General features: G+C 52.0%; 11 protein-coding genes across 11 annotated transcripts; 7 read left to right on the plus strand and 4 right to left on the minus strand.

The window, feature by feature from the left end:
• Window positions 1–103: 103 nt before the first annotated feature.
• Window positions 104–1,300, plus strand: CC84DRAFT_1093676 (uncharacterized protein; the record flags this gene model as incomplete). Its single annotated transcript, XM_018174528.1, has 1 exon — window positions 104–1,300. The coding sequence occupies one exon, from the start codon at window positions 104–106 to the stop codon at window positions 1,298–1,300; it is 1,197 nt and encodes a 398-aa protein (XP_018034945.1).
• Window positions 1,301–5,410: 4,110 nt separating this feature from the next.
• Window positions 5,411–5,857, plus strand: CC84DRAFT_1218022 (ribonuclease-domain-containing protein; the record flags this gene model as incomplete). Its single annotated transcript, XM_018182953.1, has 2 exons — window positions 5,411–5,699; window positions 5,754–5,857. The coding sequence occupies 2 exons, from the start codon at window positions 5,411–5,413 to the stop codon at window positions 5,855–5,857; spliced, it is 393 nt and encodes a 130-aa protein (XP_018034946.1).
• A 1,168-nt stretch (window positions 5,858–7,025) lies between these two features.
• On the plus strand, window positions 7,026–8,388 carry CC84DRAFT_1218023 (uncharacterized protein; the record flags this gene model as incomplete). Its single annotated transcript, XM_018182954.1, has 2 exons — window positions 7,026–7,286; window positions 7,339–8,388. 2 exons carry the CDS (start codon window positions 7,026–7,028, stop codon window positions 8,386–8,388), a joined length of 1,311 nt encoding a protein of 436 aa, XP_018034947.1.
• An 824-nt stretch (window positions 8,389–9,212) lies between these two features.
• Window positions 9,213–10,407, plus strand: CC84DRAFT_1187610 (glycoside hydrolase; the record flags this gene model as incomplete). Its single annotated transcript, XM_018180940.1, has 2 exons — window positions 9,213–9,342; window positions 9,416–10,407. The coding sequence occupies 2 exons, from the start codon at window positions 9,213–9,215 to the stop codon at window positions 10,405–10,407; spliced, it is 1,122 nt and encodes a 373-aa protein (XP_018034948.1).
• Window positions 10,408–10,573: 166 nt separating this feature from the next.
• CC84DRAFT_798165 (uncharacterized protein) lies at window positions 10,574–11,626 on the plus strand. The gene has a single exon (XM_018187446.1). The coding sequence runs from the start codon at window positions 10,739–10,741 to the stop codon at window positions 11,315–11,317; it is 579 nt and encodes a 192-aa protein (XP_018034949.1). The 5' UTR covers window positions 10,574–10,738; the 3' UTR covers window positions 11,318–11,626.
• A 309-nt stretch (window positions 11,627–11,935) lies between these two features.
• Window positions 11,936–12,310, plus strand: CC84DRAFT_1218026 (uncharacterized protein; the record flags this gene model as incomplete). The annotated part of the gene is made up of 1 exon (XM_018182955.1): window positions 11,936–12,310. The coding sequence occupies one exon, from the start codon at window positions 11,936–11,938 to the stop codon at window positions 12,308–12,310; it is 375 nt and encodes a 124-aa protein (XP_018034950.1).
• Window positions 12,311–13,245: 935 nt separating this feature from the next.
• Window positions 13,246–15,211, minus strand: CC84DRAFT_798141 (uncharacterized protein). The gene has a single exon (XM_018187445.1). It carries the CDS (start codon window positions 14,877–14,879, stop codon window positions 13,476–13,478), a length of 1,404 nt encoding a protein of 467 aa, XP_018034951.1. The 5' UTR covers window positions 14,880–15,211; the 3' UTR covers window positions 13,246–13,475.
• A 1,786-nt stretch (window positions 15,212–16,997) lies between these two features.
• Window positions 16,998–18,108, minus strand: CC84DRAFT_1165018 (uncharacterized protein). Its single transcript, XM_018178624.1, has one exon. It carries the CDS (start codon window positions 17,623–17,625, stop codon window positions 17,401–17,403), a length of 225 nt encoding a protein of 74 aa, XP_018034952.1. The 5' UTR covers window positions 17,626–18,108; the 3' UTR covers window positions 16,998–17,400.
• A 1,135-nt stretch (window positions 18,109–19,243) lies between these two features.
• CC84DRAFT_798282 (uncharacterized protein) lies at window positions 19,244–20,321 on the minus strand. The gene has a single exon (XM_018187447.1). The coding sequence runs from the start codon at window positions 20,178–20,180 to the stop codon at window positions 19,449–19,451; it is 732 nt and encodes a 243-aa protein (XP_018034953.1). The 5' UTR covers window positions 20,181–20,321; the 3' UTR covers window positions 19,244–19,448.
• Window positions 20,322–21,017: 696 nt separating this feature from the next.
• CC84DRAFT_1094171 (terpenoid synthase) lies at window positions 21,018–22,369 on the plus strand (the record flags this gene model as incomplete). The annotated part of the gene is made up of 4 exons (XM_018174551.1): window positions 21,018–21,294; window positions 21,344–21,372; window positions 21,427–21,683; window positions 21,757–22,369. The coding sequence occupies 4 exons, from the start codon at window positions 21,018–21,020 to the stop codon at window positions 22,367–22,369; spliced, it is 1,176 nt and encodes a 391-aa protein (XP_018034954.1).
• A 422-nt stretch (window positions 22,370–22,791) lies between these two features.
• Window positions 22,792–24,210, minus strand: CC84DRAFT_1093855 (uncharacterized protein; the record flags this gene model as incomplete). The annotated part of the gene is made up of 1 exon (XM_018174539.1): window positions 22,792–24,210. The coding sequence occupies one exon, from the start codon at window positions 24,208–24,210 to the stop codon at window positions 22,792–22,794; it is 1,419 nt and encodes a 472-aa protein (XP_018034955.1).
• Between the last annotated feature and the right edge of the window lie 622 nt (window positions 24,211–24,832).

Raw genomic sequence — 24,832 nt, forward strand, 5'->3', positions numbered from 1 at the left:
GGTGACAGTTTTTGTATATGGCTTGTTTGTTATATACCTCGTGGCTTTTCGTCCCTCGACTGTAGCTTAAGCCCGCTTTCTTACTTCATACACTATGTTCCGGATGCTATTCCTGCTCGGTATCTCCACACTGGCTGTAGCCCAGAAGATTCCTGATCGCAACGATCTCTCCAACTACACGACCGGAATCAACCTCCCCTACACCTCCAAATTCTCCTTAACGAAAACACCTACCATCGAAGCCAACATCGAGGGCATCAAGTTTACCCTCCCAGTCGACACAGCGAGCACCGGTCTCCTCATCGGCGCGCCCCAACTCCCCTCCATCGCTAACAACACCGGCATACCAACCTACCAGTACCTCGCAAAAACAATCTACACCGGCCGCTTTGTGCGGCTGAACATCACCTTTCCAGGCGCCAAATCCACCTCCGCACGTTCCGAGATCCCGATCCTTATAGTAGACAAAAGCGTCACCTGCCCCAAGTACAATACCGCGAGAAATACCGGAAAATGCGACGACAAAGCCGCCCCAGCCAATGACGTTAGCAAAGTCCTCATCCTGGGCATCGGCTTCGGCTTCAACCTACCCAACAGCGGCCTCCCCTACGCAATCCCCTCACACAACCCCTTCCTCAATATCAAGGAGGTGAACGGGGCTGCTACAACTGACAAGACGTTCCGAAGTGGGTACACAGTGAGCACCAAGGGCGTGTATCTAGGCCTCACAAGCGCCAACACGAAGGGCTATAACTGGGTCAAGTTAGACAAGGGCGCGACGGGGGATTCCCGCGACTGGGCCAAGGTCAAGACGCAGTTTCGCGTTGATGGGAGTGCGCCGTACAACGGGACGGCGGTCGTGGACACGAGCACGGGATACATGTATGTGCAGGCTGAGCCGGTGGGCAGCATCCCGAATACTACGGTGGCGGACACGATCCACAAACCTCATGACAAGAACAAGAAGATGAAGGTCGTCAAACCGGGCACACATCTCGAGTTTGGGTTTCCGGTCAACAAAAATGCCGAGGGGGTGGCGGGATTTGACTTCAAGGTTGGGGAGAAGAAGAAGGGTGTTCCCGAGTGGGTTTTTCCGACGAGGGCGGGGAAGGAGCCGCATGTTGTTGCGGGGAGAGGTTTGTTGGAGGGGTTTAGTGTTGCTTTCGATGCTGCTGGGGGCAGATTTGGGTTCAAGTGTATGGTTTGCGGGGAGGAGAAGGCCAGTGAGACGAAAAAGGTTAAAGCCAGTAGGAAAATCACGACATGGAGATACATAGCGGCGAAGAAAGCAAGTGCCTGAAGAGGGGGCGTATGTGCCAGGCTTAGGTCCGGGAGCTGTTGTGGTGCTTAGCGTACCATAGGTATACTTGGGTAGTCTTTCTTTATTCTCCTTGGACGCGTCACGTCCAAACTCATCTTTCTATTTCCTTTTAGTTTGGGTTGAGAGTGCACCAAGACTTGTGGAACTCAACCTTTCTGATGTGGGGTCATCGTGATATGAACTTTGGTAGACTCTTACCAGCTTAACGCACGACATCAAAATTGCATTTTTTCGAACACGCCACATATAAGCCTGAAATGACTTGCGAAGCGTTTGGCTTTTCACGTCGACTGAATCTCAACGTCGTGAGCCGGCAAAACTTTCGACCTAAACGCGCAACGCATCCCGATGCAACCTACTCTGAGTCCTATGAGGCATCGCTCCGCCTCCGCTTCCGCCAAGAAACGCAACCATGGCGCCAGCGAATAGCTAAAACGATTATATTCTGCGGCACCTCTGCGAGCAGACACATACCTCAGAGGAAAGACATTGCCCAATTTACTTGGATGAGTGGGATAAAGCGGATATCAAGATCGTGAAGACACATTGCAATCATATCTTCCACGGGACCTGCTTCCTGACCTGGATGGACACCAAATCGTGTCCATTCTGCCGAGCTGAGCTCTGTCAGACACTGCAAGAGTACGCTGAACAGACAGGAAAGTCTGTATATCAAACTTTCGAACTCCACCACATTTAAGCTTGGAGACCGTTTACCTCTTGATTGATATTGTCTGGACAGCATCTGAAATGCAAATGTGTCTGTGAGAAGAATTATATAGACCGTTGACTCGTCTTTTCCGATGAATCATCTCACTCGGAGCTTTGAGATGGTGAGAATGCTGTCATTTGCATCTGGGGCTTCCCCTAAGAAGAGGGGGCCATGAACGGTGTGGATGTGATAAGTGACGTACAGAGTCGATAAATTGAATGCCCACACATGATCACCGCTTTCACTGTGGGGTGATGCAGCCCGGCAAGCGCTTTGCATTGGTCTTCATGCGCGAGGAGGCGGCTGCGGAGTTCCTCTCGGACTTTTCCTAATCAGCGCGTGGCACGAGGGTTGGAACTACCGTGTTAAGCGTGCAGACGTCAAGTACTCAAACCGCAAGAAGCTCACAACGGTGGAACCTGATGCCTCTTCCTGACTACTCATGCTTCCGGTCCACTGAGCAAGGACGAAAAGGACGTTGCATATGGCGCTTGCAAGGCCTCTTCTTTCTGGAGCGACAGCAACCACCTGGAGACTCTTAACGAGAACGACTCCGGTTCGGCCTTCCAGGACTCCACAAACATCCATAATCCCGCTATCAGGGGTATTATGGATCCTAAAGTCATCAATTAAGTGGTTCGCGTCGGCAAACTCAACCGAACGGCAGTGAAGAGCGCGTTCAAAAATTCTTTGCTTCCTGCAATATCGCAGCCATGAATATTGCGCTCCACAAGGCCAATCAAGAGGAAGCTGTCACTATTATTGCGGCAGAGGATGTCGAGGCACCTATATTGATGACCAACAAGATATTGGTGCTGCGCTTTGTCACCGTGGTGAAGGCATAGGGAGAACAGGTGACGCTGGGGGACGCCACTGTCTACCATGGTGACCGTGGTGCGGATCAACGCTGACATGAATCGCGATGACGCATAACCATGGCTGATATGATGTCCGAGTGAGGCTAGTCATGTTTTGTCTGAAACGTCTTTTTTTCGTGCCATTGCGTCTGGCTGGATGATGGGGGCTCTGAGGATAGTTGCACCCTCTTTCTAGCTTAAGTACTTTATTCAAGGGACCAGAAGTAGGGTCGATAGCGAAAATACTCGTTGAAGGTTTCTAGCAGTAGAGTTGTTTAATTCATTGTAGTGACTAATCATTGCATATGATCGTAGTTGTTGGCTTTGAGGCATGTACCTTGCGACCTTCAGTCCACACCAACGCACAGTAATCTCCATTCCATTTCTTGCCCATAGCACCAATCTTCTTAAAGACGAATCTGAAGATAAACAGTAAATTTACTCAACGATTTGGTGATTTGATCAGAATTTGACGCCATTTCCCTGGACCTAGCGACTTCAAAAGCAGATATTAGGTGCGGGACGTTGGTAGCAAAGCTTAACAGATACTTAAAGTTAGGAATATGAGCGATAGCAAGGTTTTGGGGCTTCAACTATTTAAAAAGTTATGTCGAAAGATTCTGTGGAAAAGACCTTGAGGCGGAAGCGCGCACCTGACATGTCCCACTCTTTGCAGACTGAACTCGAACCTTACGAAGCAGCAGCCTGCCGCCGGGCAAGCCCTTCGCGTTCGTCTTCATAATCCAAAAGGCAGCTGTCCCGTTCCTGAAGGGCCTCGAAAAGCCAGACTGTAAATATGATAGTTGGCGGTTCTAGGTCATAAAGACGGACCAGAAGAAGAACCACGGCAAGGCCGCTCCTGCTACTTCGGACAGCAAATACCGGGTCACACCGGTTTCAGGTCCGCTGCGCAGCCATGAAGGTGCCACCGACGTCACCTAGGGCATCTCTGACTTGTCCGTCGATGATCAGGGCTAGGAGAACGACAAGGTATCTGCTACCGCTTTGGCGAGTTCACTTGGCCATGACGGGACTGCTCAGATCGATCCTACTGATCCCACAGCTGTTCTGCCGAAGAAGAGACTCTAAATCAGGGCGTGGCGACAGTAACCATCGCTTGCCAGACGCAGGCGGAGGTGGCTCAATTGATTCTGAACAACAAGAACCACAAGGTCCTAGGCAAGAAGATTACTTGCGTTCTTCATTAAACGCCGCAATATAGTGAGTCATGCGCAGAAATTCTTCACGTTATCAAAGCTAACATATCTAGCCTCATTGTTCGTGTGGTTGACCATCCAGACGACTATTGTCCTGATCAAACAGCCTTGCGTTGGGTCTTACGTTGGGAAGATGGACTTTTTCAATTGGTTGGAGGGAAAGACCATGTCTTCTTGGCATCACTATAAACAAGCCCACTTAGTGGTGAGCTCAGCTTCTTCATGTTTTTGAGTAGGTATAGGGCTGAATTGCTACTCATGTAGAACCATATCGATTGAGTTCGTCATGTTATATTGATTGCCCAAGAGCCTTCCAAGCGTGATCTGTGGTCTTGCACTGAACCTGCCGCATCTCGTGGCCAGCATCATGCTTTACTTATCAAATGGGTGCTCTCCAGGACGCTAATTCATCCAAGGCATTTCGTTCAGACACCAGCCTCCCGATCACAATGCTTTTCCCGAAGTTCGGCGACGGGTTCGGCGACTTCCGCCAGGCTGTGAATGAGGAGATATTCTAAGTACCTCTCAGTGTGAACCGCTCTCTACGTATGCATCGATATCTCCATACAACTTTCTCCACCACTAGAATCCATCGCATGAGGCCCTGGAGAGCCCCTCCGACGTCCTTCTGGTCGCGCGACACAGATAAACCTCCCAGAACCCTGCGCGGAGGCGAGTTCCGACACCCATATCACTATTATTACAGGACTTCTCCAAGTCGCGCCCATGTGCCACCACGTTGCGGGGTAATTGGTTATCGCAGCCTGCCTATTCCGTGCAAGCGCCCGTCTCTCTCTCCGGGCCAAGCACCGTGTTTCACTATAGCCCCCATCAACTACCAGCCATTGCCGGCCAACCTTATCGACACGACTCTTGGTCGCCGCACACTTGTAGACCGATCTTTTCGCTTACCTGCCATATTGAGCATTATATGCGCGCAGATCCTGCAGGGTCCCGGACAACTAAGACACACGCTTACGCGTCGATCATATCGAACGCCAATCATAATGGGGCGTGCTAGGTAAGAGGTGAATGTGATTTGATACTTCGATGTGTGCGTTGCTTAGGCTGGGAGTCCCTGCGATGTAGGAGCGTAAGTCAGGAACGGCTTGTTTGCCGAATACATACCACAGGTACCCACCAATCATCTTATATCTCAGGGAAGAGGAAGGACGATCTGAGCAGTATAAGGATGGGTTATTCGAACGTACCTGGCTCACGGTAGGCTTCGAGGAACATTCAATCAGCTCCAGTCGCTCCAGCATCATTCGCTCTTTGTGCTTCACGTCGAGAAACCGCCAACATGTTCGGCTCAATCAACCTCGTTTCCATCCTGCTCCTCGTCTCCTCCGCTGCGGCACTTCCTGCTGAGCTTGACAAGCGCGCCGCTGCCAAGTGTGGTTCTGTGAGCTACACAGCCGCCGCAGTCAACGCCGCATCTCAAAAGGCGTGCTCGTACTACCAGGCCGGTACTCAGGTCGGATCGAACAGCTACCCGCACACCTTCAACAACAACGAGGGCTTCTCGTTTGCTGTTTCCGGCCCTTACCTCGAGTTCCCCATCCTCTCCAGCGGTGCTCTATACACTGGTGGTAAGTGCTGCATTGTATTGTTTTGAGAGAGCTCTTCGAGCTAACAGATAGTAGGATCTCCTGGAGCTGACCGCGTTGTGATCAACACTTCTTGCAAGCAGGCTGGTGCGATTACGCACACTGGTGCTAGTGGAAACAACTTCGTCAAGTGCACCTAAGCGCCTTTCGCAAACCAGAAGGAACATTCTGTCAACTCTTCAAGGATATGGCGATGATAGATGCTTTGGTTCTTTGAGGGCAGAGCTGAAGACGCCGAACTTCATGTACCTTCGTTGCATTTGTGCTCTGTTTTTTTTTACGACTTAGCGGTTTGTTACATTGCAAGGGCCAACCTTTGAAATTGATATCCTTTGTGAACCTAAATCTCTCGTAGCTCAACTGCGTGTGAAAATGGACGCATGTTACTTATGCGAAGGTGATGAGGGGGACCATGGAGCTGGTGATGATCAAAGGTGTGTGAATCCAGGGGACATTACCGCATGTTAGTCCGGGATATGATCGTACTGAACATTCGTAAATTATTGGACGAGAAAGCATATCCTCCCTGGGATATTTCCGGACAACGTTGATGGACAATATTACATTGCTCCTCTAGACTGAGCTAAGACGATAGGCGTGCAATACCGTGTGACTCGTCTGGCCTTTGGCTAAGTAGTCATCTGCATCAAACGTTCTTGAATAAGAGGTGTGCGAGTTCTGAAACACGGGCGCTTTTCAGATGACCCAGTACAAAGCAGGCCCCCACCTCTCTTCCTTTCGCACTGTAAGCGAGAGGTGGTCGATGCGAGATGGTTTAACCCAAATTCCATACAACGTACGATGTTGCACTAGCCCCTTTTAGGTGTTGCTATTACTGGGCGTTATCATACTGACAATTCAGGGTCCAGGGTACAGGCACGGCCGCTATGGAGAGGCGCGCATGGGCGTGTTTGCTTCGCGCACGAGAAAGCTGTGGTGTAGAGGGAGCTGATCGGTTAGTTGACTTGTCAAATGTGAATTATGGTTCTAATCAATCCGTCGACTCAACCATCTCATACCCTAACTCCTTCGAATAGGGTGAATCTAATGGATATAAAACACTCAACAGAGAGCATTATTATAGTGCGCCACGAGTGTCAGACTTTTGTTGTGCATTCTACATTGTCTCTTCAACATTATTAAAATCCGAGAAATCTTCCATATAGACAGGTTCAAATCATCCCCTAAGCGCAAAACAACCAAAAGAGAAACACTGAGATTAGCCAAGAGAAACTTTCCTCTCCCGATCCACACCAGTACCGAGTTCACACAGAGAGAAGCCTAAAGTTTTAGTTTCTCCTGGCGAAAATGGCGAACAGCACGTCCACTACCCTCGTCCGCGTTGATCGCGTGTCGCCCGGTTACGACCCCGCTGCTTTCTACAGGGAACTCGTCTACGACAAAGAGCACAGTATCAAGGAAATCGAGATGATCTATGGCGAGTCCTATGGCGGTTACGGTATTACCTATACCATGTATTGCTTCGTCGACTCGTATGCCAACGCTCAACGTCTGGCTCAGACACTCGCTGGGCGCCGCCACGGGAAGTCGCACTTGAGCTCAAAAATGGTCACCGCAATTGTTCCCTTGGCCGAGGCGCCCCGGAGAAACGGCCGTGAAGCGGCTGTCGGACTTCCTCCGCGACGAGAAGGCTATGCCTAAGACCAAGACGGTGCGTTTCGATGGGCTTCCTGACGCGCGACGTCACGCGATCGTATGTGAGCTCTTCAATGAGTCGTCATTCGCGCTGGTCGTTGACGAGTTGGATCCCAATGATTGGGAGAAGTCTGCCGATCAATATATCGAGCACGTCGAGAATCTCTACGATAGCGTCCTCGTCCGCTTCAAGAACGTTCAGTCAGCCTGGAGCATCGTCAGGCGATACAATGGAACTTGCTACAAGAACGATACTATTTACCTGACGTGTGTCGATGATGATGAGCTCAATGGCATTCTGGAGGAGAAGAAGGCTAAAGACAAGAACGTGATGTATTTCATCCCAAAGATCAAGCCTGGCGCCTCTAGGCAGGAGATTGACAAGGTGTTTGCGCCCCACGTGCCCGACGATGTTCAGATGCCACCGGGCAAGCATTATGCCTTTGTTTTCATGCGCCCGAACGCTGCTGCTGAATTCATGGAGACTTATACGAAGGCTATTGCAGAGGACAAGTATAAAAAGTTTAGACGCGTTGGTTGGAACTGGCAAGTGAATTTGGGCCGCAAGGGCAACAAGGCCAACCGTGGGTCTGCCGCCCCGTCTGCAGAATTCAAAGCTGTGCCTGCCTCCGGTCGGATAGACACCGAAACCTATGGCGGGTACAGCAACCTCCCAATGAAGGTCGACGTCCTGGTAAATAAGGAATCTCTTCCAACGCCTGCACCTGCTACTACTCCTGCTCCTATTCAAGGGCATGTCGAGATTCGCGTCAGTGGCTTGCCTTATGCTGCCACTGAGGAGAACGTTCATAGACTTTTCGAGAACGCACAATTCCAGGTCCAGGGAACGAAGCTGGATAATACATACAAGGGCAACGCTCACGCTATTGTGAAGCTGGACAGTCCTGCAGAGGCTCAGCGCGCCATCTCGACGCTCACTGGTCGAAACCTTGTCGGCCGAAAGGGTCCAAAGAACCTAAAGTGCAAGATTACGGTCTTGATGGAATCCACCTAACTTCTCGGATTGCTGTGAGGGTTGCCAATGGTAGATGTTTTGCTCCATTGCTGTCGCGACACGTTCGCGCGAATAGTATATATTAGCTGGTTACCACTATGGTGGCTATTTCTCCCGCGGGAACAAAAACAATGATTGATCATTTCGTCTCTCCATACAGCAATGTAGATTAAGTTCCGTGAATGTGTTGATATCAAGCTGGGTCAGTGCCGCCGTTTCCACTGACTAGCTGTCACATTGTTGTGAGATATGGAACGAAGTACGCATAAGAACCACGCACATGGAAAATATAGCGTCCATATCAAGCGCAAGAGTTTTTCCACGGACTTGAGTCTTTGCTCTAGGGCACTATGACTGGGTTGGCGCGCTACCTCGGCTACGAATAGATTGACCTCGCGACGTTTAATTGCCGGAGAAATGCTAGCTCAACGCTACGATCATTTGCACCTCTAAACTAGCTGACGCTTCCGCGCGATCGCCACAATTTAAGTTATTGTTCACAAAGCAGTCTCTTGACTTTACCCGAAGCGTTACGGAGGCGAGCTCTCCGCTAAATCCTCACCCTTTCTGTCATATCTGTAGGCTAAGCGCTCAGATACTTGCTCTTATGCGCCACTGAAAATTTCCCCAGATCTTGGCTACTGTACTTGACCCCACAGCTAAGACCACTTGAGCCTCGTAATGCCAGATGGCCGTTGTAGATCGGAATCAGGGCCTCCGTGCCCAATGTGTCACATTTCAGGTACAAAGAATAGTTCAAGTGGTATATATACGTTTGGTCCTTGCACTCTTCACTTCGATCGAGCACTGCATACATCTCCACAATGAAGCTGCTCTCGTTTCTCCCTTTGTTCGCTGCAGCAGCAGCTTTGCCGGCGGCTAATCATCTTGCGCCGCGAGCTTCGATCTCCAAGGTCGACGGACTCAAGTTCAACATTGACGGTGTGACAAAATGTAAGTTTTGAACATTATCTTGCCAATTTTGCGTAATATCCATCTTTGATCTAATCCTGACTAACTTCCATAGATTACGCTGGCACCAATAGTTACTGGATACCATTCCTCACCAACGATAACGATGTCGATGTCATCATGGGCCACCTGCAGACTTCTGGACTGAAGATCCTACGAGTATGGGGCTTTAACGACGTAACCACAGTTCCCGGTTCAGGCACAGTCTACTTTCAGTCCTTCTCCGGATCGACAGCAACCATCAACACCGGCGCCAATGGCCTTCAGCGCCTTGACGCGGTCGTGAAAGCAGCAGAGAAACACAGCATTAAGCTTATCATCAACTTTGTCAACAACTGGACCGACTACGGTGGCATGGCAGCCTACTTTTCCGCCTGCGGCGTGAGCAGCAACGCACAGTGGTACACAACCGCAAAATGCCAGTCCTTTTATCAAGCCTACATCAAGGCTGTGATCTCGCGCTACCGCACGTCTACTGCTGTGTTTGCCTGGGAGCTCGCCAACGAACCGCGCTGCAATGGCTGCCAGACCTCTGTGCTCACAAACTGGATCCGCCAGACGTCAAACTACATTCGCTCACTCGATAGCGACCACATGATTGCCATTGGCGACGAGGGTTTCGGTTTGAGCGGAGACGGTTCGTATCCCTATCAGTTCAGTGAAGGGCTCGACTTCGCCGCCAACCTCGCATTGCCTAACGTTTCATTCGGTACATTCCACCTCTACCCCAGCTCATGGGGAACGACGAACTCCTGGGGCAACGCTTGGATTACTGCACACGCAAAGGTCTGCGCGCAACTCAAGAAACCTTGTTTGTTTGAAGAGTATGGAGTATCGAATGCGGCAGATCACTGTCCCGTGGAGAGCGAGTGGCAGAAGACGAGTCTAGCGGCGAAAGATAGCGGTATGGCTGCGGATCTGTTCTGGCAGCTTGGGGATACTGTAAAGAGTACTGGACAGCAGACGCACAATGATGGACATACGATATACTACGGTAGTTCGGATTGGACGTGTCTGGTTACGAATCACGTCAAGCAGATTGGTTGAGCTGCATGGTGTTCTTTGTAGTATACTGTTTCGAAATGATTGTCTTTGTCTCTGCTTTGGACTGCATCGTTCCTGGGTCCATATCTTGATTTTTCATCATTACTGCATGACTTCAGAAATGCCAGTGTCGCATAAAATGATCGGGATCGCCTTTGATTAGCATTAGAAGAGGCCAACTCCTTACTCGACACCAAAGTAGTGACCCAGAGTCGTTCTTTGAAAAATTTAACCGACTGACGTTCCTGGAAGAATAATTTCGCCCGCCACCCCTAGCGAGCAGACCTCTTCCATTCCTGCAGACGACGAAGCGGTGTTCTTCACCCGGCACCAAATGCCCTCGAAGAAGGCTCGCAAGGCTGTTGTTAATACGAAGAAGAACAAGAAGGCCGGAATTCCCAGCTCAAAGTTTAACGCCACTGCGCTGGTCCGCGTGCTGAACGTGCCTCGGGGCATGAGTCCTCTCTTCCTCTACCGTGAGTTCCTCGGGGAAGACGGCTTCGGCACTACAATCCTAGACATCGAGATATGTCGTGGCTTCCCAAGTGGTAGTCGCACCGCCTCCACGTACATCTTCATATCTTCGGCCTCGGCAGCGCAGTCCGTTGCCAAGAAGCTCAAGGGCATCAGCGGCCGCATTAAAGGTGATCTTGATATCCGCAATGCGCGGTTGAGTCTGAAGGTGGAGGTGCTGGATGATGTTAGCGAAGCAGCGGACAAGTATGTCTATCAGGGCCTATCAGACTATCTGGACGCCGAGGGGCAGGAGTATGTGTGTTTTTGCTGTTGTTGCACCCGATGCTGCGCCGGTCAAAGTACGAAGAAGAGTGCGAGGAAAACTCAGCTAGGATTATGGGCTGGCGAAACGGGGCTGCCATCAGGAGTGGCGAAGATGAATATGTGGAACGTATGAATCAGAGTGTAACGGTAGATGAGCTGTGAGCTGCACCACTCTGTAGATGATCTCTCATAGCTCTATCGTTGCCAAGGTCAACCTATGTCATATTAGCTCGCTTTGTACAGTTGTGACTTCAGGCTGCTGCCTAGGTTGCATGTTAACACCCAAAAGCAAAGATTTGAGGTAGCTGGCTGCTTCGGGCTCACAAGCTGTGCTCAGTCAATCGTCTTTATACTCGTACCGTTTGCATTCAAGTGTCGTGATGCATTTGTGGTCTGGTTGATAATAGCGCTGTAACCATTTTTTGGCTGTTGCTGGGCATTGAACTGCGCGTCTTGAGATAGCTAGGACGGCGGTCACTAGTGCTCGGCCTTTCTGTTTGATGTGACTGAACGTGCGCGTAGTTTGCAAGCTCGCGTTCGTTCAAGAAGTGAAGCCCGGCTGCCGCACTTCCTCACCCTCGCCCTTTCCCCTCTTCACGGTGCCTTCCGCTAGCCTTCGTAAAACACTGATGCTCATCTCAACTCTGCTCTCTCACAGCATAATCTCGATTGCTTCCCTCCTCGCTCTCTGTCCGTCCACATGCACTGAAACACACGGATACGCTACCGCCATCCTGCTCAGGCAGCCGCGATGCATCCCCTCGCTACCGTCTCCGTGTGCCTAGCCATCATACTCACTGCCATTGCCGCCGGAAAACCCCCCAATATTGAGACTGCCACTCTCATTGTTGATCCTCCTGCCGGCGTGGCCGCGACACCCACCACCGCACAAGAACCCAATCTCATCAGCGCGAACATGGCGCCCATCTTGTCTGATACGCTAGAGCCGCACACTCCACCTTCCAACGCCTGCGGCCAAGCCGTGCAAATGAGCTTCTTCGGCAGCACCTGGATCCTGTCCAACGCGTGCCATCCGTTTACCAAGAAAGGCGACATTGCCGCGCTCGTGGTCGAGTTCATCAACGAGGGTTACACGAACCGCAAGAGTTGCGCGTTCGGTCTGTAAAGGGAGATGAGGATATAGATACTAATGCATGAATGTAGTCGTTCGGATTGCGTGGTTCGTGTGGCACGGCAGGATACCCAGTGGCCCTTTTGCATTACAATTTCCTTTCGGAAACCGACCTTACAGCTATGAATGAAATTGGCCCTGGACGGCTATACGTGGTAGGCCTTAGCTGTAGCAGATTGCGAGTAGCTTGTCGTCCGCCAATCGATTATGATTTGTTGAAGCGTGTGGACTTGACTGTGTTGGCATCGCGTTCTGTGGCCAAATACTTTCATGGGTCGGGGTTGACTACTAGTAACTGAGAAGCAATAGCTAGCGAGATCCAACGCCTTCATTTCGATGGAAAGTCATGCTCTCATTCGACTGCGAAAGCCTCCATGCATCGAACGCCTGAAGCAGTTTCCGTTTCCGAGCGTCCTTGCGTCCTTGCACCAAGTATACGACGCGACTAAAGACCCCGTCTCTACACAACACTGTTTCCTCCTCATACGCTCTACAAAACCTTTCCACGCATCCGTCTGCAAGCTCTGAACCTTCCCTCCGTAGTCCTAACAAAGCCTTTTATAGAACAAACCGGCTGACCATGATGTTGAGCGCACCCTCGGGTCAGATAGATGTAGCGCTCCCAGATGAACCCCGTTGGTCGTAACTGGACAGCAATCTCCAGCCCTCTAGGTAAGGCGATGCAATACCCGACAACCATTGTCTGTTACTATGACGTCTACCTGAGAGCTGGAGACTGTCGTTCAGCTACGATCAATGTGAGTCATCTAGGACCTAACGCATAGCTGGCAGAGCGTTGCCGCATGGGTACCTGGGCGCACGCGTAATGGTCGCTCGCAAGTAAAGTCGTACTGCTGTCGACGCGAATGATGCCTCTACCCTGCGTAAAAGACGGGGCGCCTCAGTGCGACCATCGCGTGGAAAAGGCCTGCGGGAATGACGCCATGTGATGGAGCCCAGGCATTAAGCGTTAAGCGTAACGCTGGGCGCATGCGCGCATGGCGAGCGAGCGGTGCAAACGAGGCACATTTAGGGGTCGCGTCCCATGGACTGACGAAGCGGATCATAGGTCCAGATACCAGTGGAGCCCGACTCTCCATCATGATGAGCCATACTAGAGGGTTCCCGACCTCGATAGATTGGTTTTACTCATCATATATCAACCCAGCGTGAACGACCATCCCCACTCTTGCAACACGTCTTCCCAGTCACGCTTCTGCTCGCCATTCAACGCCGGCCTCCAAACCTCCTCCAGCACCTTCTGCACATTGCTCGTGTTCTCGTAGCAGTTTCTCTGCTGGATCTCCGCCAGTCTCTTGAAACACTTCGATATTTCTGGTTCGTTGTCGAGTTCAGCGCCCGCGAGGAAGATCGGGTAGAGGAGGCTGGACTCTGCAGGACTACCTGGCGGGATGCGGGATATGAATTCCATGGCGCGGCTGGCGCACGAGGATATGAGGACTTTGTGTGCGGCGGACGTACGGTAGAGTTGGATTAGCGCGGCGAGACGATAGGCTTCTGCGAGTGCGATGAGGTCGAGGGCTTGCGGGAGGTCGAGACCGGGTAGCCCTATTGGAGAGCCGTACGTCCATTGCTGTATGTCGCGCTCAATCACCGCGAAGGCGGCTTCGGAGATCTGGGGGAAGGCCGGATTGGTCGAGCTCACGTATTGAATACGCGAGATCAGGCTGCAGAGGTAGTAGGTGATTCCCATGAGGGGGTCGACAACCAGTGGGGTGTCGGGCTCACAGGCTAGCGTTAGATCATCGTAGACGAAGAGGGACTCGTTCTTGGATACTCGGGCCATGAGGGAGGCCATGGCGTTGTGGTAGGTGAAATGCCTGCGGAGCGAATGTAGCTCCCATGAGACGCCTGGGTCGCCCAGCATCTGGAGTATGCCTCGTACGCATTTCATCTGGGAAAGCCAACGTGTACTCTTGTCTCCGTTCAAGGCTTCGAGACCAACAAGTAGAAGAATGATGCCAATGACCTGGTAGGCATCTCGTGGAGGACCGCCAGTTTCTGGTACGCGGTCTGCTAGGAAGGCGTGGCATTTGCGCTGGTGCCTTGCTGAGACAGCGCGAAGGTGCTGCGCACGATCTGTACTTGCACTCCTTCGGGCAAGTTGGGCTGAAGAAAGAGCAAGTATCGCGTCGAGCATACCATCGCACTCAAAGGCCCATGGTATGTACAGGCCGGTGTAGAAGCTTCCGGTTGCAGTAGTAGCTACAGATACACTTGGAACAAATGCTTCAACATAGTAACGGAGTAAGTGTTTCCTCTCTCCGATTTCATCTCCAGGGAGGGTATCCCAAGGGTCGAGGGACTGTGTCAGAGGTCCAACCGTCAGAGATGAGTCCGGAGAGCTTTCGCTGTCCTGTGAACTGGCAGCGTCGGCGGTGATCCTACGGGGAGCCTGGTATTCGCATGATAGATTCAGTCTGGTGCAGTTCTGGCAGTGGGGGCGCTGGCCATCGCATCTCTTCCGGCGCGCTCGACACGTCAAGCAGCCTTGACGCGAGCGGGGCGCGAATTTGCGCTGTCGAGCCCTCGGTTCACCCATCGTGGAGCGGCGAGTGGAAGGGGTCCATGCATAGTCAACAGATCAATGGGGTTTGCACACCGCGGGCATGAGTTCGTTCGATAGCGGCGATCTGAACAGCGATGAGACTTAAGATGAGAAAGGTGGAGAAAAGAGCGCGAGGCAAGATCACCTGGGCATGGATCTAGCTTCCGATAAGCGGAAAGCGTCGGCGCACGGACCTACACAACCGAGTGGGGTTGTGTGTGCCTCCTGGATGTGTCGACAACTTGCAGGTAACGGATTGCTATCGATGTCCTCTTTGTTGTTGGAAGGCGGTGTTCGTTTGGCATCAGTCGAGCTTCGTTCACCGACTTCTTCTACCTTGCCACCAAACGATCACCCGAGAGAGCAAGGTCAGAGTCTTCCCTGTACTTGCATTCGTCATTCAGCATGGATTTCTCAGCATAGGACCTGTCCTTGGGCGCCTTCTTCTGTTCACCAACTGGATTGCGCGATAGTGTTATCGCCGTCGGCCTCGCCCAATGTTACTTGGCCCGTTGAGAGATGACGCATCTTGACAGCAGCACCAAGACCCTCGCGCCGGCAAACCGCCGACTGCACGAGACCTTCGTGTCTCCCAAGGACGACTCCATGCGCAAACATCCAAAACCTAGATAACCGCAGCTCGCGTACTTGTCCGGCACATGGTCCGCTCACGGATGCGACGGGTGTTCGTGATTGTGCATTTCCATCTTGACTGGCCCCGGGAGCGCGATAGCAACGAGACGCCGTTACAATTCATGGGCCATGGTTCGTTTGTGAGATATCAGTGTCCAAAGTTTGCCTATTTCACTAGGGCGCTCACATCAGCTGTCTTCACCAGACAGACCCGTATGGTACCAGCTTATATGATGCCAGGTCACGAAAATACCGTGCTGGGAACGTTTTCGGGATCTTCGATGCATTTTCCAAGTGCTGCGTTCTGCTTGCAAATACCGATTCCGACTTCTCAACGACATTTGACTCACGCATGTACATTCCAGGGCGCGCAAGCCACACCTGTACTTCAGGCCCGTGCGCAGGGCGCGCAAGAACATTCCTACTGTCGGCAAATTCCATAGGCGACTCATCACGGGTACCCTCTCGAATTGACCAATCGCGTGTATCGGCATGAGCTACGATTCGCTATCGCTAGCTCTTCCCGTGAAATGCCGCCGGAAAACTGGCGGGAGGACTTACCTCGTCGCATCGTGCGAGCGACGCGATTGGTTGGCCGAGTCGTGGTGGATTGTAGTGGGCCAAAGTTCGACATGAAAGGCGTGAGGGCGTTCCGGAAAATAGAACGCGTGAGTTGTGACAAAGTGATGACTCTGAGTAAGAGCCGATGTAGGAGACCGTACGAAGGGCATAGAGATATAAGAGGGAAGCAATTCGCCTTCTGCAGTAACACAAACTCAGGCAACTATCAGTACACCAATTCCCACTCCATCTGAAACATATCAGCTCAGATCAACTATATCACTATACTCAGCTATTCAGTTTAGCAAACAACATTGCAACCTCCACTATAAACCAGCCACTTGACACTACAATCAACACCTTGTCCTCGTCCTGAGCATTTTGGTTCCAGCTTCATATACACACCCTCCTTTGACCACAATTCCAAAGACCGCGAGCATTGAGCCGCAAACGAGATCAACCTCTATTCTGGGATCTGGACACTACCCCACTACAACCATGGCCTCCTACGCCCCTTCAACCACAACTCGCTCTTCTATCGACACCATGAAGTCCGGCAAAACAACCTCAGCCGTTTCCCTCATATCATCCTCATCCTCCAAAATGACACCGAGCAAGACACGACAAGCGTGGGAGTTCGTCAAGAGGCACGCAAAGGAGCACCATGAGAGCGTCAACGCGGCATACGCAGTGTACTACGGGCAGGGCTCGTTGAGGCCTACTTCTAGCTGCAGGAAGCCTTAGATGGACTTTGGGGATCGACATTGAGCATTGGAAAAGTGTTTATCGGCGTTTTTCTTTTCTTTTCCGAGTTTTTTTGATTCGTCATACGGCTGCTTCTCCGTCGCATACACTTAATACGATAATTCTACATCATACAATCAACTACTCACACACTCGTTGATATTGTGTACCCTCTACTGTCACTGCCCATGTGAACTCTCTTCTTTTTCAACCACAGTAACACTGATCTTCTCTTTCTCCACCATGCCAACCTTTCCCCCTCATCACCACTCGTCGTCATGTTATTTTGCTCCATCACCACATATAGCCCATCCTCATCAAATATCGCCTTGCCCTCTGCCACCATTTTCTTCTGCCGCTTCTCTTGCGTCGCCTTAGTCACCAGGTTCCCCTCCCCATCATACCACGCCTTTCCTTCCTGTACTAGCCTCATCGCCCTCTGCTTCTCCTTCAGCTTGTACGTCTTATGCCTCCATGTCCCCCGTGTAGGCTATAACGCCTGCACCTAAGATGCCTCCCGCGAAAACCCCTGCCGGCCCCGCGGCTCGTGCCATCGCCGTCACCACCCCGGCCTTCTTCACCCCGTCCGGCGCTTTTGTGCTGCCAACTCTTGCGGTGTGGTACACGGAAGGGGCGGCGCTGTCTTCGACTCTGGTCTTGACTTTTGATAGTGCTCTTGAAAGTGTGGACGCGTGTGAGAGCTCTGTGTGGGCTTCTTGTTCGGAGATGGTGGGATAGTGCTGGGTTCCAGAATAGAGTAGGGCGGTGGAGCGCTGTGGACGCGGCAGAGTGGCGGGTCCATGCTACAGACCCGGAATAATGGCAGTGCGCTGGTTCTCACAGATCAAGTGTGAAATGCCTGGTCCGAGAGCTTGTCGGGCGAGGTAGTATTTAAGGGCTCGACGGTTATTGGCCGTCCGGTAGTTGAGGGTGTGTGCAGATATGGTGCAGGCTGTTCGTGGGAGAGGCCCTCAACTCATCTTGAGCCCTCACTAATTTAGCACCTTTCTCTTCCAGGGCATAGCGGGGTATGCTGAGGTGTCTGCGATACGAGTAACGCTGAGGTGATGTGATGAGTGAAGCGACAAGGCGAAGGGATGGTATCTAAAGTACATGCTGCTTTGTCGGGTCTGCCAGAGAGAATACATGCTCGCTCAGGTTCAAGATTCTTCAATCTATGAAGTGCTCGATATCGGTAGTCAATGACATCCAACATATGTCTTTGTTAACTTTGAATGATAATCTTCGACGCAAGAATCGCATTGTAAACAGATTTATTCATTGCAGCAACCGCAATGTTGCGCATCACTGCATGGACAGATTGTGTTATTAGATCCATGCACACGGGTGACCGAGATATCGACCCACATGTCACTTCATTCACAACCCAGTCAATGTGGCCTTTGTTAACAACTATCAATATTATCAGGTGATGAGTCCCTTTGTGAGTCACATCTTGTCGGGTTCCCTGTGTCAGGCGTAGCCGCGCACGCAATAGCGCAGAGCAGACGATACTGGGGAGAAAGGGCGGAAGTACCATGGTGCGCCTCCCGGTGGTCTGAGTCGCTGCATGACAAGCGAAGACGCTGATTTTGGAAGATAGTATGTGGAATGTCCATCACAACAACAAAGCATACAAAGCATTGTGCTCAAGTACTCTGTTGGTCTCCAGTTCAAGATTGCAAATCGAGACAGATTCGTATTAGCGACGTTATAGGCGATAAATGTACCAGGCGGGCGGAAGGAATGGAAAATCGCAGTAGAAAGGGAAAGGGTCGAGACGAGAGAATAAGGGTTGGTGGATGCGAGGAGTATTACTTGTTGCGGTGTTACCACGAAAGGGTCAGCAAAACTGGACTCGTAAAATTTGCTGTCAGTTGAAGCGAAGCATGTTTTTGAATGGTGACGATCTCGCGTATTACTTGTTTTGTGTTGTGCCGCAATCATGCTGCTCAGCGATCATGTTGCTCAGAAGTCGTTTTGCTGGGCAATGCTGTCGCTCAGCAATTGCCTTGCTCAAAGTCCAAGCATGGATGCGTGACGCAGGAGGTCCGTAACCCTGTAGCCCGTTCGCGACCTGCAATCTATCGTGCGCATGCACGTACTTTTCCAACGCGGTTCCTTCGGCACTACAACCCTTGTCACCGGTTCCCAATCAGTTTGTGACACGACTTCCCGGAACTGTGCGGTGAGGTCATCCGCTGCATGCACCTGGGAGTTTGAGGGAAAGTGCAACGGACTTCTGGACCGCTCCTATACATATGCAGAGCGAAGATAGCCTCTTGCAATAGGTGGCTGGATGGGCTTGCGTGACTTCGGACATTGACGTCCACCTGCCGCAACACAAAATGAACCGCATATTAAATCGCGTTGCATACAATCAGTAGGAAATGTGGTCAGATATACCACAGCATTGCACAGTCGACATTGGGCCCTAAGAGTTGCCAACACTCAGCGATTCTGACAAGCAAATGTCATTGATCGTCGATGAGGGGTATGTGCAATGCACGTAAGGGGCATGTTTCCCTGACTGATTGAGAACTTCGACCGATTGAGGTTGCACAGCCCACACTTCCAGCAGGGTGCGGTCCGCAATGAAGAACCCTTGGTGGCTGTCGCGGTAGCTTACATCGCCCGCACGTCAGTATCGCCGAGCGGATAGGTCATGAGCAGATCCCCGTGTATTCGAGTTCCCGCTTGCCTGGAAACACCAGCACGGATGCTGCACGGTAGGGAAAAAGACAGGGGCTCTTGCCAATTTGGTAGCACGCCCCTCGAGCAGCGAGTGTGGAAACAACGGTGCGTGGACAAACCGAGGCTTGGGCCGATAAGATTGCGTTGATGAGACACGTGTGAGCGCGGTGTTGAAGCTGCTCTGATCGCGATTGCTTGAACCAGCCCGCAATCGCGACAGCGAACGCACCGTGCAGCCGAAAGACCTGAGCGACTATCATACCAGAACAGAGCGTTGGGCGAACACCAGTTGACGAAAATCTCGGCGTCTCCGAAGGCTTGGTTATGTTGTTGAACGGCAGGTCGACACGAAGTGTTCCCGTGCTCGGAAGGCCATTCGACCGTTTCCGGTCGCCATGCAGTACCTGCAGGTTCCGAATAGCTGGGGTCTGGACTCGAATACGAACGCCAGACTGGGCGAAGGATGTCGCATCCCGGCCATGTTGTGGGGCCCAGCTCTCGTTGATACAATGGAGTTGGCTGATGGAAACTGCGGAATGGTCTAATCGGGATCGCACGTTCATAGGGTGCACGTGGCCCGCTAGATTGTCGTCCGTTTTTCGTCCTGGGAGAGCATGAGAAGTGCCCCTGTGTGAAAAGGTCCTGTCGGTGTGGCTTCAGCATCACCTGCGATCCACACTCCGAATGCGACCGCAGCCAACGAGTAGCGCTTTACAACGAACAAATCTGACAGTGCCGACTTTGGACGGGGTGCTAAAACGCGACGGAGCCAGTGAAGGGTCGCCTCGCAAATTACCTGCGTTCGGAGACACTCCAGCAAGCGACCACACTCCAGCAAGCGACCAAGGCGCTATCCGCGCCGAATCACCGATCCGAGAGCAGAAGCCGGCGCGATGGCAACGCTAATAGCGCACAGGCAACTGCCAATGTCGCTCTTTGCTGCCCATGGCAATTAAAGTTGCCTCCGGCGTTGTCGTTGTCCAGGCTCTGGGTCTATGTGACCCCGAAACATCCGTCCCTGGAACCCCCGGTCCTCGTGGGAAGGATTTGCTGCAGGGAACTGACTCCTCGACGCGGGGAATGTACCGAGCCCATCTCGTCGGGACGGCACACGCGCTTATCTAATCGCTTCCAGTGTCATGCAGAGATTGGAATGGTCGGCTATGGGGCTCTGGTGCGTGTCAGGAGGCAAATGCTCCCATTCCCCTGCCACGTTTCACAGCAGCTCGATCTGGTCCTATGCTCAGGCCAGGGTCACCAGGGTCAACGGCCTTAATGACGTGCGCACGGAAAGGCCCTCCAAACGGCCTAGGGTCGGCGAGCTGCTCCTTACCATACCAAACCCTTGGCCGCGGCAGCGGCAGCAGATAGCGGCGTAGCCCGCGCTTGTTGCGCATCAGCAGTCCACATATGTAAAGGAGGCCCGACCACCCGGGTCTGTGGCTACTGGTACTCTCTAACAACCCTCGCACCAGACTGGTTGAATTCTGTCCCACGGCCATGGACTTCAAATACTCCGATGTCCTGGACTCGGGTACCTACAGGGACGATGGATTGGCGAACGGCATCCCATTTCGGATACACAAGGATCCTTACAGTGAGATCGCGGGCTCGCTCCGCGCACAAAAAGACTGGAATTCGACTGTGAGCCCGGTTTACGACTATCAGGGCGGCCTGGGAGAGCCATACAGCTTTATTCGCGCCACCATACCCGAGTGCATTCCTGAGCGTTTAGAGATCATCTCTTACGCCAATGAGTATGCCTTTCTCTACGATGGTATGGAGCTACACATGACAGATAGTGTTCAGCCGCTGACGCGTTGTAGACGAAATGGAGAATCTAGACCTCAAGAACGTAAGAAGAGGCTCGGCTCAACGGTCGTGCATCCCAACAACTGACCCGAACTAGTTCAAAGAAGGTCGTGATGACATGCTGCACGTTTTTCGCGACGATGCACTCAATGAGAAGGTCCACGGCACAGTTCGCCCGGAGAAGAAACTACAAGCGCAAATTCTAGCGGAGATGATGGCCATTGACCGAGCCCGCGCGATAACAACGATGAAAGCATGGGCGCAATTCGTCGAACTTGCATCGCGCACCCGCTCACAACCTTTCGAGACATTAGACGAATATCTCCCGAGCCGGGCGATCGATGCCGGAGAATTGTAAGTAAATGACGCGGCGCCATGTCGTTGATGTTAGCGATACGCAGGTCCCGGCTAACCCGATCTGCCCCAGATTTTGGTACGGCATGCTTACGTTCGCTATGGCGCTCACAATCCCAGCAAACGAGCTCGATTTGTGCATGAAACTCGCGCGCCCTGGCTACGCTGCAATCAGTCTGACCAATGACCTTTACTCCTGGCGCAAAGAACGCGAGGACGCAGACAAGGCTGGACAAGACTACGTCTTCAATGCCGTCTGGGTCGTAATGCAAGAGCGCAAGTGCACAGAGTCTACAGCCATCAAAATATGCCAAGAAGAGATCAAGAGACATTTGTCCGAGTTTGAGGAGAACATCGAGAGCCCTAATACCAAAACTCTGTCCAGGGATGCGCAGGCGTATCTGCACGCTGTCAGGTTAAGCCACGTTGGAAATCTGGTATGGAGCATATACTGCCCGCGCTACCACCGAGGAGCGTACGTGCCCACCACCTTGCAAAGGAAAGCAGACGAACTGATTCCATTCAGCGACAAAAGGTTGGCCCTACCAACACAGTTTGGTAACGTGGCATCCCGATTTTTCGACACCATCTTCAAGTTCTTTATTTCGCCCTTCCATCAGGTGTTCCATACGAGCGGGCGCCGTCTTCTCATACAACGTTTACGTGGACTTGTGACCAAGTCATAATGACCGATTTTCTCCTTCTTCTTTTCGTTTCTTTGATGCAAATATCATACCCATACCCCCGGCCTGGCTCAATCTCTTCTATGCTCCCATCCCCTGCGTCCCGATGGCCATCAGCTCGTCCTTCTTCCTAAGCATTTACCCCGAGCAGCATCTGGCCTCTTATATTGTATCTTCGTTCACCCTGCATCTTCAAAGAGCTCTCTTGCATTAAAATTTCCAATATCTTGTATGAGCGACGGTAGATTCAGTTTTCAAAGCGTGTCGAAAAGGTGGGAGGGGGTAGGGAAATGGATGACGAAACATCGAAATGATGCTTAATGTTAGTGTAATTTGTTACATCTGTCATGGAATTATCTATTCTAGAGTCAGCTGAGATGATGCTGCAGTTCTTTCTTCAAGCGCTCGTCTTCTCGCCCATAGGTTCAACTTCCCCCGCCTACCAGACCCTGTATCAGCTTCTCAACACTCTCCACAACCGCCCTCGCCATTTCATCATCCACCACTCCGTCCAACCATCCGAATGTCAATACGCAGCACCCATCGCCACCTGTGACGGCCGAACACACAATTGGCGGCCCCGTGATATGCGGACTCTGGCTAAAGACACATCGACCCAGCGTCCATCCGTCTCCAGCTCCCGTGCCTGCCTTTATCAACCCAAGGTTCGATAGCTCGAACGATACGGCCCTCTCTTGGCCGACCTTCTCAGTGAAGTATTTGTGGATGTCGGACACATAGCGCAGCAGCGAAACGACGTTGTCCGCGCCCTGCTTCGAGACTTCGGTCTGTATGGTCGAGCGAACGGCACGTGCTTCTTCCCAGGGAAACTTTTCGCTGGATAATGGGTGCGATGTGCGATCGTGCATGTGCGTGTACTCTGCGAGCGCGAGGATGAATTCGTCGTCTCCGACGGGTTGACCTTCGTGTCGAATCAGGGAGCGCATGCTGATGGGCCCAGAGGCGTTGACCTTGTCGTATGCTTCTGCCGGGAGAACGGAGAAGAGAGCGGTCGCGATGCAGCATTCGAGGGTGGCCTGGAGAGTGGTTCCGTTCTCTCTGCTAAGTTTCAGGAGATTTGTTGTAGTCGGTGCGGAGATCGGTAGCAGTTGGACCCTCGTGCCGGGGAGCGGAGTAGGTGCGATGACGGGTGGACCAGTCCAAAGTTTCGGCGCGCGAGGCGCGAAGATGGATGGGAGGATTGATCCCAGGATTGCGCGCAAGAAGAAGGCCCAGGATATCGGGTGTGGATGGAGGTCTTCAAACTTGGGAAGGATTGCAGTCGTGGGAATTTTGACAATGGGATTCACTGCATCTGTTGGGTTTGACATGTCTAGGGCCGAGAGGAGAGTGCGGTGGAAAATTGGGCCGCATCCTCCGTCGCCGAGAGCATGGTGGAAGAACCAGACAGCCGTGAAAGTCGATTGGTCTTCTGGGTGGTGTAGTATCACGAGACGCCAGAACGGCTTTGAACCAATGTCCTCTCTAAAGTTGATTCTGTGCTGGTCTTGTAGAAGTAGCTCGAGCTCTTCGTCTCTGTCACCGACTGCGACTTTGGATTGACGCTCGAGGAACTCAACGCAAGTTCTCAGGTCGATCGAAGGAAGACGCGCAAAGTAGACCTCAGAGTCTTGCTTATGTTCGTTCAAGATGATAGCGCTGAGCATCGAATGTCGCGCAATGACTTTGTGCAGCGCCCCCCAAATAAGACTTTCCAATACATCGTGCTTGACTGCAGACGCGACCGTGTAGGTAGCGGCACATGCGACATTTTTGAAGTAGCCGAGGTGATGTCGAGCTGTCGAGAAGAGCTCAAAACGGCCTGTACTCCTGCCGTTAAGCATGTGTCACATGAAGGACTGATTGAAGAAACTAAAACACAGACATACCGCAGGGTCGAAGCTTCTGTAAGCCAGCCTTCTCAGACATAGTAAATGCGTGTGTTTGTGTCTCGTGGATTGTTTGAAAAAGCGAACCTGCGAAGCCACACACTTTTGTATAGGTTAATGGTGGAGTGAGACAAACGGTAGTGGCATCCTTCTACGCACTGCTACGCAGCGCCTCGCAAGCTTCGCCCTTCTTTGATTCAACTAGGCGGAATAGGGATATTAGTGCTCCTAGGTAACGTAGAACCGAGATTGCGTGAATCCAGATGTCTTATCGATAGGAAGCCCGGAGTCCCGGATCCCAGCCATCGCAAACCCTCTACGAAGCATTTGCTTTCTTAAAGAAAAAGGCACATTGGCAGTAGGCAAAGGAGGAAGCCGTGGCCACAACAGTACAACCTAAAAATTCCATGGTGCTTGTAGTATAATAACCTGAGCAGACTGAACTTTGGACGCGCGCTGCCACTGGAGGAAACCGTTTGAAACCACTTGAATCCGAGCCCACGATATGCAGTCGGGGAATAGTATTAGAAAGGATCGTTGTCTTCGCCCCGACGTCGGTTCCGGTCCCGTCCCATCC

The sequence above is a fragment of the Paraphaeosphaeria sporulosa genome (assembly GCF_001642045.1).
Source record: "Paraphaeosphaeria sporulosa strain AP3s5-JAC2a unplaced genomic scaffold CC84scaffold_6, whole genome shotgun sequence".
Classification (NCBI taxonomy): domain Eukaryota; kingdom Fungi; phylum Ascomycota; class Dothideomycetes; order Pleosporales; family Didymosphaeriaceae; genus Paraphaeosphaeria; species Paraphaeosphaeria sporulosa.

Excerpts from the sequence above, each read along its gene's own strand:
- CC84DRAFT_798165 (XM_018187446.1), top strand. The coding sequence starts at position 10,739 with ATGCCCTCGAAGAAGGCTCGCAAGGCTGTTGTTAATACGAAGAAGAAC.
- CC84DRAFT_798141 (XM_018187445.1), bottom strand. The coding sequence starts at position 14,879 with ATGGGTGAACCGAGGGCTCGACAGCGCAAATTCGCGCCCCGCTCGCGT.
- CC84DRAFT_1165018 (XM_018178624.1), bottom strand. The coding sequence starts at position 17,625 with ATGGACCCGCCACTCTGCCGCGTCCACAGCGCTCCACCGCCCTACTCT.
- CC84DRAFT_798282 (XM_018187447.1), bottom strand. The coding sequence starts at position 20,180 with ATGCTGAAGCCACACCGACAGGACCTTTTCACACAGGGGCACTTCTCA.